The sequence below is a fragment of the Gavialis gangeticus genome, unplaced genomic scaffold (assembly GCF_001723915.1).
Source record: "Gavialis gangeticus isolate Ggan-Ray unplaced genomic scaffold, GavGan_comp1, whole genome shotgun sequence".
NCBI classification, from domain to species: domain Eukaryota; kingdom Metazoa; phylum Chordata; order Crocodylia; family Gavialidae; genus Gavialis; species Gavialis gangeticus.
The window spans coordinates 351668-365102 of NW_017729021.1; the positions used below are offsets into that span (position 1 = coordinate 351668).

Sequence of the window (13435 nt, forward strand, 5' to 3'; positions counted from 1 at the left end):
GGGTCCTGCCTGCGGCCGGGCGATTTCAGCAGCAAGCGGGTTGCAAAGGAGCTGGGTCCTACGTTTGGAACGTAACCTGGAGCGCGTGCGGGCTGCCCTGCGGGTGTCATTCCAGCCCGGAAGTCTTCTGAGGCTAGTTGAACCTTAAAATCCAGTTTGGACAGCGCTGTTTAGGAAGTCGTTGTTCAATAGCAGTTATACAGCCACTTGTTCTGGAGCAGCCCGAGTGCAAGCCGGTGCTGGAAGAGAGTGTTTTGCTACTAAAGTTAGGCTGACGGGTTGTAGTGTGTTTTCCGGGGTTATCGCCACCCAAGTTTTGCAGAGAGCAGTGCAATGATCCAGGGTGGCCCTGCTGGCCTCCTCAACTGACTTCTAAACTGAGAGTATTTCATAGAGAAGTGGGGGCTGGCAGAGATGTGCAGACGTTGTGTCTGGTCCGACCACCAGCATGAAGCGAGATCCTCCCCTGTTCAAACAGCCCTGTCCAGTCTAAACTGGACATAAGGCTGTTCACCCTGATACCTAGTACCCTAACCTGTTGCAGGGAAAGCAGCAGAGCCGTGGTGGTCAATGCCCTGCTTCTGTGGAAATTTTGTTAGTGTTCACTTAAGAGATCCCAGGCCCTTGCTGAAGAGAAGGCAACCCTCTTCCTGCCCAGTCTGTACTGGTTTGACCATGGATCCGAGGTAGATGGCCGTGGGCCTTGCTACAGAGAAGGCAACCCTTTTCCTGCACAGTCTATACTGGTTTGACCACAGGGGAAAATGCCTTCCTGACACCAAATTCGACAATCAAATTCGACTAGTCTGATCCTGAGCAGAGGGGCAAGAGAGACCCTCTAACCAGGAGCCTCTGGCTCTGGCCCTGGCTGGAGCATTGACACAGCTGGAGCCCAGTCATAGTCCCCGGCTTTGGTTGTAACCAGAGGAAGGCTTAAAAAATACCCTGACATATGTAGCAGAAAGCAGGGGTGGGGGCAGGAACCAGCAAAACAACAGTCAGTTTTGTTGAACAGAGTTTGACCAGGTCTGTTTCCTTTTCTAGTTTGTCGCGGATGGTATCTTCAAAGCCGAACTGAATGAGTTTCTGACTCGTGAACTGGCCGAAGATGGGTACTCCGGAGTAGAGGTCAGAGTGACTCCAACCAGGACTGAAATTATCATCCTGGCTACCAGGTGAGGGAAGTGTGCTTTGAGCTCTTTGATGTTGATTAGGGTTGTGTTTGATGCTTGTGTGCAGAACGTCTGTGTATTGCATTTCTTTAGGAAGATGGCAAAAAGAAATTGCAAGAAGAAATTAAGGCAACCTCTTCCCCTCACCACCAGTCCGTACCAATTTGAGCATGGGGTAAAAGTCCTTCGTGACCCCAAATACACTGATCAGTGTGACCCTGAATGGAGGGGCGAGATTAGCCAGGAACAGGCCTCTGGTTTTGGTCCCAGCAGGAGCATTGGCACAGCCCAGTCACAGGGGGCATTTTTACATATGCAAGCACTACAGTGCCGAGTGCTTTGAAAAGTCCTTGGCACTGTGACGCTTTCGTAGTTTCATAGTTTGTAGAGTCGGAAGGGACCTGAGCAGATCATTGAGTCCGACCCCCTGCCATGGCAGGAAAGAGTACTGGGGTCAAGCGAGCCCAGCAAGGTGTTCGTCTAATGCTTGCAGTTGTATAAGCGACGAAACACGCATCAGCACTGAGAAAATAGTGGTGGCGCGCTTTCGAACTAAAACACGTTGGAGCTGCTATAGTTCAAAAGCACACTGACATTTTCTGTGCGCTGATGTGGATTTTGCCACTTACACAACTGTATGTGACACAGCACAGTTCGCCTCAGCTTGTGTGCGGAGCAGACTCAATTAATCGAGTCTGTTCCGAAGCAGCGGATCTCCGGGGTGTTGCAGGACAAAGAAGTATGTGTATAAATGCCCAGAGTCCCCAGCCTTAGCTGTAGCCAGCACCCAGTGCTGCTGAGTAAGGCTTAAAAAAATACCCTGCTTTTTGTAGCAGAAAGGGAGTGCAGGGATGACCACCTCTGGGAAAGTGGCAAACAGAAATAATGGGAAGACTATTGGCTATTAGGAAAACCTTCCTGGAAATGAGAGTAAATAGCAGGATTGTCTTTCAAAAAATAATAAGTGACTGATCAGAATCAGGTACCTAAAACTGGACTAAAGCAAACACTAGCACTTGGATCAGATCATTAAAGGTTTTCATGTATCAGATTCTGTTGACATTCACGGAAGTTAAGTGACAGGCATTGAATGCAGTTTTGATCTAGGTTACGTTCTGTAAAGCAATACGTTCAGTTTCAAATCCAGGTTGTAATATGTCTATTTTTTTTTTTTTAACAGAACTCAGAATGTTCTGGGTGAAAAAGGTCGCCGTATCCGTGAGCTGACAGCTGTTGTGCAGAAGAGGTTTGGCTTTCCTGAGGGAAATGTTGAGGTAAGTTTTTTTTTTTTTTTCTGTTTTGTTGATGCTTTAAAATAGGCCTTGCTATTGCTTTATATTCAGATGGGTTGGATAAGAGTTTAAAGGGCACCCATTTGAAAAGCTGGTGTCTGTTGGCAGATGTTTTGCCCGTTGTCATGGCTACAACTATTAGTTATAGTTCTGAAAGATTAGCAAATGCTCTTCTCTCCTTGCGAATGTTGCCTTGTTTCCCGAATTTGCTACAGTGATCACGACCACTTGTTAACACTTCTGCCTTCTAAGCACCCCGCCATGACGTGTCCTTGAGCATTTGCTTGCGGAAAGTAGGGCAGACAGTCCTGACCTAGAGTATGGAAATTGGCCTGGCTGAAGTGCTAACACAATGCAGGTTTTTTGCTATAGCTCTTTAACAGGAGTAAGTAACTCAGTGTTATAGTTCAGGAGTCAAATGCTGTGCCTTGCCCACAGTAGTACTTTAGGGGCCTGAAGCTCATTGAATTCTAAATAAATAGGTACTACACAAATAAGAATCATTCAGCATTACACTTAGCCAGGATTAAAATGCTTGAGCATCAATTATCCAGCTTTTATGGAGTTTTGAAAGCTTCCCTGGTCAGTAGGGTTAGCCCATGACTGTCTCCATGGGTGATTTGTGCCTCCTGAGTGTGGGGGGGGCACCAGATCGCTGATGGGGGTGGTCAGCAGTGGCTGATCCCTGAGCCAGCGGCAAAACTGGGAGTGCACTTCTAGTTTTGTGGCTGGCGCTTCCAGTGGGTGTGTGTGCACCCCCTACTATGCATTGCCAACAACCATCCGCTTCATTGTTCTTTGGACCTTTCTCTGAAGCATCCAGTACTGAATATGGAAGGGAGTGCTGGACTAGATTGACAGCCAGCTGGTGGGATCTGTTAAGGCAAGTCCATTTTCCACACTGCATAAGGCTTAACAGCTTAGATTTTGAAGAGGCTGCCTTAGGATGAGTGTATGGCTCCACCATTCAGGCTCACCATATGCATTACCTAAATAAGTCTGCTTGCAACCTCATACTTTGACCATGATTTTTTTTAAATTAAGCTTTCAGTCATCGCAGCATGCGGGCAGTGTCTGCAGGTTGCTTCTGCAAGCACTGCCAGGCATTCCAGGCCCCCCTTGGAAGATAACATCACCAGTGTAGTCTGAACTTGGACACACTGGAAAGATTACATCTCCAAGGCTGCCGGATGCTCTAGGCATGCTTGGGTAGGAAGCACCTCCTGGACTGCACTAGGCATGTCTTGATGAGCCATCAGATGACGCTAGGATACCTCAATGCAAGGAGTAGAAGACAAGCAGCAAAGCCCTTCAAAGCCTCAGTGCAGTGTTTATGGGTAAAGATCCTGCAGATGTGTAAGTATCAGGAACTAACTGGGTTACTGGGTGTTATGGAGAGGCGCACAGAGGTTGATATGGAGCTCTGGTAGCTTGTATGCAGGACAACATCAGCTGTCAATGGTTGCAGCCCCATTTTCTGAGCACCTTGTTCTGTTTTGCAGCTCTATGCTGAGAAGGTGGCCACAAGAGGTCTGTGCGCTATTGCCCAAGCAGAGTCACTGCGCTACAAACTTTTGGGAGGCTTAGCAGTGCGCCGGTAAGTAAGACGTATAATGCATATTCCGCAGATGCAGTAGGGTAGACAAGTGACATGAGGCTAGGAATGCCTGAGTTCTGAAACCAGGTCTGTAGTGTTGAGGAAAATCCTAAACACCATCTTTTATTCCTAAAGTTGGTCTCTAATGAGCTGCCTGGATGAGGATAAACTTTATTTTTGTGGTGTCAGCCCGATATATAATACTTCTAATTAGACCCTCTTGGTAAGAAATGAGGCTGAAAGTAAATTCCAAAGAGTGGAGCATTGGTCTCAAACACCCTGAGGTCTGTTTCTCATGTCCCTTCAGTGATGATACGATGACGAGTCAGAAAAGGATCTCCCCTGCCAAGGGCATCCTGCTCAGTGTCACGTTCTGTTATGCTGTGTTTGGATTCCTTAGCAGGAATGTCCTCTTCCATGGATGATTTAGAGGCATTTGTCTGAGAAGGGAGAGGCAGGCATGGTTTCCTTCTGAGAGGTATTTGTACTGCTGCTTATGTTTCCCACAGCCCTTTGGGCCAGACCCTGTTCATGTGGGACACTTGCAACTGAAGTGCAAGATGCTGCGGGCTCTCAAACTAAGGTAGCAACATCAGCCACTTTATAGCAAAATTTCCAGCAGCCTGTCTAGTGTAGAGAAGGCTTTGGATAGACTGCACTGTGTTGATCAGCCTTGGCTTATCTGGAAGGCTTTCTCAAAGAGCAGAATGAGCTTTATTTCCAAATAAGACTTCATCAACAGAGCAGTTGGTGCAAATTCCACAGTTGTGGTATTGCATGCATTAACGGTAGGCAAGAGCCTGTATAACCTACTGAATATTTCCTTGAAGAGCCTGCTATGGTGTCCTCCGCTTCATCATGGAGAGCGGTGCCAAGGGTTGCGAGGTGGTTGTGTCTGGCAAGCTCAGAGGCCAGCGAGCCAAGTCCATGAAGTTTGTGGATGGCCTGATGATCCACAGTGGAGACCCTGTAAACTACTACGTTGATACAGCCGTGCGCCACGTCCTTCTCAGGCAGGGTGAGTACTTGGGAGTTTGTATCCCCTTTGCAGCTTCCTATAATAGTGCTTCAGAGCCTGAAAAGTCTTAGCTGCTGCTTGCCTGTTCCTCTAGTTGAATGGGGGAACTGGCTGCTTCTACTATCTTAGCACGTTACCTGTTCTGCAAAGCGTTCCACTCTGACTGCTGCTAGCCTCTTGAGTGTGTTTTCTTCATTGTGCTTAGCCCCTTTATGGTTTCAAGACCAAGGTTCTTAATCATTTGTATTTTATGTCATATAGGCCATGGTGTTCTGTTCGCACTTTTCCTGGAACATTGCAACTACGGCTGCACTGGTAGAGATTTTGGGGGCTGATATCCATAACCAATTTTTTTTTTAAGGAGGCATGTCGACTGATGCCAATCTGATTTCCGATACAGCTGCATGCAGCTGGTGTGTTGTGGTGGAAGGGGCGTGGAGGGGCAGATCAATGCCTCCCTGATTGCCCCCTTCCCAGCACTGCCACTGCCTTTCCCGAGCATAGCCCAGCCCCTGCCCAGAAGAGCTGCAGCTGCACACGCTCACTGACATTTATCAGCCAAATTATCAGCTGCATCAGGCTGATCTGTCCAATACAGCCAATTTTCTTTATATCAGTGCCAATCCAATATCAGACCACTGTATCGGTGCGCCTCTAGTTGTAATGTTTCCATGCAGTGACCCAATGTTTTGCAGCCTCTGGCATTTTCTCAGAATCACAAAAGAAGTCTGAGCAAACGCATTGAAAGTGCGCTTTAGATGACTGAGGAGGTAATGGAATTAGTTCGAGTTACTGGAAGGAAGAGGAATTTTGGGCAGTGTTTTGAAATGTCTTGTTTCTACTTAAGTTGCATACCTGGCAATGTTGGGGGAAGATCCTATATTGAGTTTATTTTATTAAAAAAAAGAAAAAAAAACAGCTGAGCACTCTCACCTGATATTTCTAGTCTGTCAAGAACTAGAGAAAAAACAGCAGACAAAACTACCTCTCCCTTCTTTATGGTGAAAGGAGGGGAAAGACTTGCCCTTACAAATAGAATTACCCCTGTAGAGCCATTGGCCTGCCAGGAGCTCTGTAAAAGCGGACTGATATCCCTTCAGTGATGATACGATGACGAGTCAGAAAGGACACTCCTGTCGAAACATCACTCGTTCTGTGCCACGTTCTGTGGTGCAGTGCTTGGGATGCCTTCACAGGTTGTCCTGTTCCTTGAATGATTTAGAGGCATTTGTCTGAGAAGGGATACAGAAAGCAGATTCTTTTAGCTGTCCAGCCAGGTGCTCTCAGTGTAGAAGGTGGGGTTTTAATTTGGTTATTTTTCAGGATGTTTCAGTGTGGGGCATGAAATGATGCTGTTGGCAATGACTAAACAGAGTGAAGATACAGAATGGAAGAAAGTAAATACAGCAGGATACAATGTTAATGCTGATTTGAGACCTAGAGCACAGGTTGACTAATGGGCCATAATTTAGATTCTGTCTTATGGGATGTGTTTTACCAGTCTGCTTCTTAGGTGTTCACTAGAAAGTTGGAAATGGCCACTGAACAAGCAGTGTTAGCAGTTGGGGCCTATTGTAGGGGGCCATATGCCTGCCATTGACCTCCTGTTTCTTTCCTGAACTGTTCTCCAGGTGTGCTGGGTATCAAAGTAAAGATCATGCTGCCTTGGGACCCAAGTGGGAAGATTGGCCCCAAGAAGCCCCTGCCAGACCATGTCAGCATTGTGGAACCCAAAGAAGAGATCTTGCCCACCACACCCATCTCGGAGCAGAAAGGTAGCAAACCAGAACAGCCAGCTATGCCTCAGCCAGTTCCCACAGCCTAGGGGTAAGTGACTTTATTCTGAAATGCCAAGAACTAATGTGATACACGCTGGAAACTTTTATGGCCCATGTTAGGAAAAAACAACTGCTTTGAGACAGGGTTGCCCAACTGGTGGTCCATGAGGGGTTAAGTTGTAGCTCCTGGGCTCCTGCCTGGTCATGACTTGCCCCATCAGTTTTGGCTGCGGCTGGAGTCTCCATGCTCTCTCCCCCTCAGTATTTCACTGCCTGCCTCTGTCTCAGAGGCTGTGGCTGGTGGAGCTCAAGGTGAGCCTGGGAGCATTTGGGGAAGGGGGAGGTTCCCAAGAACCCATGGCTTCCCCTGATGCAGCCCATAGGACCTTTGGCCATGCATGCCTGGAAGTTGGACAGCTCTGTGTTGAGGCATAAAACGACAGATTGGGAAGAAAGAATTGGGTGAATTATCCGAGCCCCCAATTTTTATTCGATTTCAATTGATTTAAGGATTCTGGCTAAAAGCCATGTTCTGGAAAACAATGTAACAGACAGACATACAACTATAATATAAATTTTAAGCAAAAATAACAGAGATGCAAATATAATTGTAAAATGGGGCCAACCATTAGGGCCTAATAATAATATTGTGTATAATAATAATAAATTAAGGCCAAGCATTATTCCTACTCCTAGAATTAACATAATCAAGTACAAGTATGGTGATAAATCAGATCGTGAATCTATAAAAATGTTGTGCATAGATCCACAATTGACACAGTAAAAATCAAATATAGTGATAAAGTTTATCGGTCATATCAACGGTAAAGGATGTTTAGCTCTGATCACTTCAGTCAGAGCTCCCAGTCTTCATCCAGAGAATTTGATAGTGGCCACTGAAAATTTTCACCAGGATGAAGTAAAATCAACTGCTTTGTTACTTTGGAAATAAGCAGTGTTGGTAGTTTGTGACTTAATCTGACCATAAATTAGTAGAGAAACACACTTCACTGTAAAAGCACCATGGCTGGCCTGTTTAGATAGTATCTCTGCCTTGAGGAGCAAGGAGGTGTCCTTCCCTCTGTATTTCTCTTCTGTTTCTAAGAGGCAGCCAGCGAAAGTAGTTAAGGCATGGCCCTAAGCACGTGCTGGAATGGGAAGTCAAGACAATAGATAACAAACATATTAAACTCGTGTAGAGAGAGCCATGCATCTCCCTGGCACTGCTGTGGTCTGAATTGGGTCGTTCCAGCCCTTCAGTGAGGATGAGATGACGAGTCTGAAAGGAGAGATCCTCAGCCCATTGTCCTTCTCCATGTTACATTCTGTATCATGGGTGTCTGGACTTTGAGTCGGAGTCCTCTGCTGATGACTTGGAGGCATTTGTCTGAGAAGGGTTATTAGGCCTCTTAGTAGCCTGGTGTGCAAGTAGGGAGGTCGAGTCTGGTAATGGTACATGCTGAGTTATGGCTCCTGGAGAGCCCTGCTGTTATCCCAGCACTCCCTTTGTCTTTTTATGCCCCAGATATTTGGAGTAACCTGCCTGTTTATAGACACAGGCCCAGCTCCCTGTGTAGGAATCATCTGAGTATGTGTGTTTGGTATTTAGCGACTCTGTGTTCTGGATTCTTCTAGTTTTAAAATGAACTGAATGGATTTAGATGCAATTTGACACTTTCCCACTAGTGTGACTGCAGGGAGGGAAAGACCTTATGTTGGTTTCACTTTTCAGGCGGTGATAAAAGATGGGCCTTATTAGCCTAGCATTTGAGAAACCTTCAGGTCTTTTCTGACCTTCAAGTCCTGTGTGACCATGGGCAGATCACTCCATCTCTGGGCCTCTGACCCATCTGTTAAACTAGCACTGTCATGTATTCTGAGTAGCACTCTTTAGCCTGGTTTGTAACTGGTTTCAAGCAGGCAGGATTATCTTGGGTTACTGTGGTTATTAAATAAGTTCACTACTGTGATAAAGCCCTTTTTTATTGCTTGTAGGGTTTGTCAGCACCTGGAATGAGAAGCTTGACTGCAGCCAGTGGAAGTCTCATAATAAAATGATAAAAGACCATCTTTTTGTGGAGACTCTTCTTTGCTCTATGCAGTCTGGAGAAGTTTTGCTTTCCAGCTGTATGTGGGAATTACTCCTTGTTGAGGGTTTTCCAGCCCTGGGTTTTGTTTTCCTAGTACCTCCATGGAGTCATCTGGTCAGAAGTCTGAATTGAGCAGAAATGGGCCAACCCAGTGATGTTGTCTCTGTCTGAATAGAGAGCCAAAGCCACTAGCTGGTATAAGGGCTGACATTCATGAGACCCAAAATGGGAGTCCACATCTCTTGGTGACACTTATTTTACAGCCGCTGTCTTAATTTATAATTTTAGTCCTGAAGCACCTGCCTCCCTTCATGAAAGTGTTCAGGGTGCAGAGGAAGAGAATCTAGTAAAAAATTTGAAAAAAAGGAAAGGAAGGGCCTGCTCGCCCTGGGGGGAATATAAACCCCGCTGCTGCTACCCATTGGGCCTGGGGAGTCAGCTGTGGGAGAGCGTGGTATGAAGGGAGGAGCTTTGTGTAGTTTGCCTTCTGCCTTCACATAGAAGTGTGGTGGGGAGGGAGGTTGCAGGATTTTTTGGAGGGGGCGGGGGGGCATTCATGTTAAATTAGTTGTCTTACCATTCCTTGGGGGCCCTGGTTCTTGCAGTTTAGAAAGCCATACTTTTTGATGAATAAATGCAGTGCTGTCTCTTCCCTTGTCCTCACCTCCATCCCTGATTTGTATAAACATACCTACCATACCCCAGGCACCTCCCCCTGTTTCACAAACCAGGCAGAATATGTCAAAATCATGCTAGGATCATGCTGTAGGCAGCTTGAAACACTGGAAACCAGAAATCACTTCCAGCAAGCATGTTTAATGTGCAGAGAAAAAAGGTAAACTTCTTTATTGCCTTACACAGAAAATGCCTGCTCAAGAAGTACAGAAATTTGGTAAGGCACTGCACTGCCCCTCTGCACTGACGGGCACGTGAGGGCAAGCATAGAAATCCACTGCTGCCGTCCCCCTCCATAATTTGAACGCAGGCTCCTCCTATACTGCCCTGCTCTGCATTCTGCACCCCCCCCATAACTGCTGCATACCCCTGCCACACCTATCTGCATATGGCTGTCCTCACCCACCCACAATTTGCATGTGGATGGTGCACTTCCTTTCTTGCCACATCTGCCCTGTGCGGGATCCAGGGGGAGGGTATCTGCCAAGGGCAGGATCTATGCAGGATACTTTAGGTTATTGGTTGTAGCTGTGTTGGTCTCTTGATTGATGACACAGGCAGGCAAGGTTCTTTGGGTAGATGCGATATCTGTTATTACAGCATTTTTCAGCTGGTGGGTTGCAACTCAGAAGTGGGCTACAAGAATATTTGAAAGAGTCATGTGAGCAGGTTCCCCCCCAAAACCCATGAAAGCACAGGGATTTAAAATTTTTTTTTAATTTTATATATCCCAGACCAAATTAGCCAAAACTAATTCCAGAACCATACATGGCCCTACAACTGGTAAACCTGGGGCTTCAGATGTTTGCAAAACCTTTGGTGGGCATACTATGTGCAGGCCCAAGTCCGGATGCCCCTGAATTTTGCTTCCCTCAGCCATAAGGCGCTAGGGGCAAGCCAGGGAGGCATCTCCCATGTCCATAAAGTCAGCTTAAAGCCAAGATGTTCCCACTCCAGCAGCTAAGCGGGAGGTTTACTCTACCTTACCTTGGCAGGTACTATCCCCCGTGCCAGGAGAGTGGTTTTCCCCAGGTGTAACTAGGAAGACCGCCTCTGGTCACAGTGTTTCCCTTGCCAAGCAAGCATAGGCTATGCTCGATCTGAGCCTTCAAGAGGTCGAGAAAGCACAGGTTTCCTCTTTTCAGTGTTCCAGCCCCCAACGCCCATTTAATACAGTACAATACTATTCAGTTTTTGATCCCGTCATATTTCACTGATGATATTTCTTCTTTTATGTGCGTTTGTTTGCATGGCTGCTGGTGAAACAGCAAAGGAGTGTAGGCTTGCTAGGCCATCAAGGCTTAGTCCTATGTGCTTGCAGAGGGGACTTGAGAGAAATTTTGGAAATTGTCACTTCAAACCCTCTACACAACTACCAGGCACAATGTCTAAAACAGTAAGAACACCATATAACAGCCTGTAGGTAAAAGCAAGAGTGAGGAGATCATGCTCCCCTGCTACTGTAATGATGATGTATTAGTTGGTTAATAGAATAAGCTAGGAAAAGGCATGGGTAAAGGCAAAAGCCAATGTATGCCAGTCTGATCAAGGGGAAAAAATCCTTTGTGAAGTCACTGAGCTTCTCTTCTTTCTAGTTCTATGTGCCATTTTCTCAGCCTCCCATCTTTTTCTGTCTTCCTTTGATTTTCCAATCACACATCATGCCAACACTGACTGTTCTGCTTTTGTTCCTTCCTTTCTTCTGGTTTTTTTTAAGTTCTCAAGAATTCTCTCCTAAATGTTTCCTTTCCTGGGTGTGTCCCCACAAGTATGCGCGTGCAATTTGCGGTGCTGCAAACCTGTTGCAGCACCGCAAACCACACATACATATATTCACTGAGCTACATATTAGCAGTGCAGCATTTTTTTTCCTGGTGTCAAAAAACCCCCCAACTTTGTTAAATACACCAAAAAAAGCGGGGCAGTGCACATGGCTGGAGTGTGTGGCACCTGAAACTGGAGCCTGGCTGATCAGAGCCACGCTCTGGCTGCTGACTATGTGTGCCCAGATTGCCACTGCTGCAGCTCTGGGAGACCCCCCAGGACCCCAGGTAAGGCAGCTGGGACCATCCCAGGTGCTGGCTTCAGCCTCCCCTACTGCACCGAGGTCAATTTGCTGAATGCCAGTGCACATGTACAGGGGCATGCATGCCTGGGGGCACCTAGCAGTGGCACAGATATGTGCTGCTGGTATTTGTGCCCAGGAAAATGGATGTTCCCACTCATGGGGGCATACCCCCTGTGGCTGTGCATTGCCTCTCCCTTTGGCTGAGAACATGATCACTTGTTCCTCGGTTTGTTGACATCCATTAGGTGTCGTGAGGTCATCACTAGAGAGCAAGTGAGCACCCTTACAGCACCGTTCAAATGTGTTCACTGCTTTGGGGGCCTCTGGAATAAGTGAGGGATTTGGTCCTCAATTCTAAAATAATTCCACCACTAGGCTATTGGGCCATTGTGGTAAAAGATATTCCCCAAAGGCATACTGGTTCCTTGAGCTGCTTCCTTTCCAGCAGGCTCCTTCCATTTTCTCTAGTCTCATGAAGCTCTAGGTCATTTTTTTTTTTCTGTCTGTTGTTTAAAAAAGTTTTGCCATTAATCTATCACTGCTCTGACTGCTAAAGGTGCGTCATGTGCTCATAGCAAGTGCTCGTAGCACTTCTCTGGCAATGCTTGCAGAAAGAATAGAGAGAGACTTATGTGAGCTTTATTCTGCTGTTCTTGTATCCTGAAGGAGCTGCTGAACTTTGGAATTTTCTCCCATTGCTTTGGAGGAGTGCATAAATTAATCTCCTTTTCTTTTCCTCTCTCTTTCCCTCCCCCAACTGGCTGGATGGTCGTTCTCTTGCTTCAGCACAGAGCACTTCCCCTGCAGCTGTAGAAATGCTGTATCATTGCCAGTAACTTAGGTACAATTCTTCTCAACAGGATTTTCCCACATAGGCAGGACACAGGAGCAAGTTATGTTCTGTCGTTGTATTTTGTATTGCTTCTTTTGGAAAAAAACATGTTTAGATGTGATTAGGACATTAAAGCTGTCATTATGTGAGTATTTTCTCAATTTTTAACTTATCCCTTGAGTGGATCTCAGCAGTAGAAACTAAAGGAGACTATTTCCTACCTCCAGGTTTTAATTACGTGGGTCTAACTTTACTGGAAGCCATCATCACATCAGTTCCTGAGCAGGGACTGGATCACCGCCCCCACCGGGCCCCCCTCAGGCCCCAGGGGAGGCGCACCCAGGCCAAGGGTCAGGGAGGATCTAGTTAGGGAGTGTCTGGAGGGACTGGACATATTTAAATCAGCAGGATCAGACGATCTCCACCCTAGAGTACTAAAGGAATTGGCTGTGGTCATTGCAGGACGCCTGGCAGGGCCGTATGAGCACTTGTGGTGCTCTGGTGTGGTGCCAGAGGACTGGAAGAGGCCAATGTGGTTCCCATCTTCAAAAAGGGGAGGAAGGAGGACCCAGGAAACTATAGGCCAGTCAGTCTTACCTCAATCCTGGGCAAGCTTTTTGAGAGAGTTATCCTGGCACATGTCCACGAGGGGACAGTGGGGGAGATTGTGCTTAGGGGCAACCAACACAGGTTCATCAGTGGCAGGTCCTGTCAGACCAACCTGGTGGCCTTCTACGACCAGGTCACCAAATCCTTAGATGCAGGGGTAGCAGTGGACGTTGTCTTCCTGGACTTTCGGAAGGCCTTTGACACTGTCTCTCACCCCGTTCTCATTAAGAAACTGGGGGCTGTGGTGTCGACCCCCACACAATCAGATGTGTCGCCAACTGGCTGGAGGGCCGCACCCAGAGAG

At 46.9% G+C, this 13435-nt stretch overlaps 1 protein-coding gene across 1 annotated transcript in view; it reads left to right on the forward strand.

Moving 5' to 3' along the window:
* RPS3 (ribosomal protein S3) overlaps positions 1–8927 on the forward strand; it is a 9482-nt gene extending 555 nt beyond the window's left edge. The window contains exons 2-7 of the mRNA XM_019514526.1: positions 1045–1175; positions 2353–2446; positions 3967–4061; positions 4892–5079; positions 6711–6906; positions 8853–8927. Coding sequence (XP_019370071.1) covers positions 1045–1175; positions 2353–2446; positions 3967–4061; positions 4892–5079; positions 6711–6904 — 702 coding nt within the window. The 3' untranslated portion in view covers positions 6905–6906; positions 8853–8927. The remainder of the gene's footprint in view (positions 1–1044; positions 1176–2352; positions 2447–3966; positions 4062–4891; positions 5080–6710; positions 6907–8852) is intronic.
* The last annotated feature ends 4508 nt before the right edge of the window (positions 8928–13435 follow it).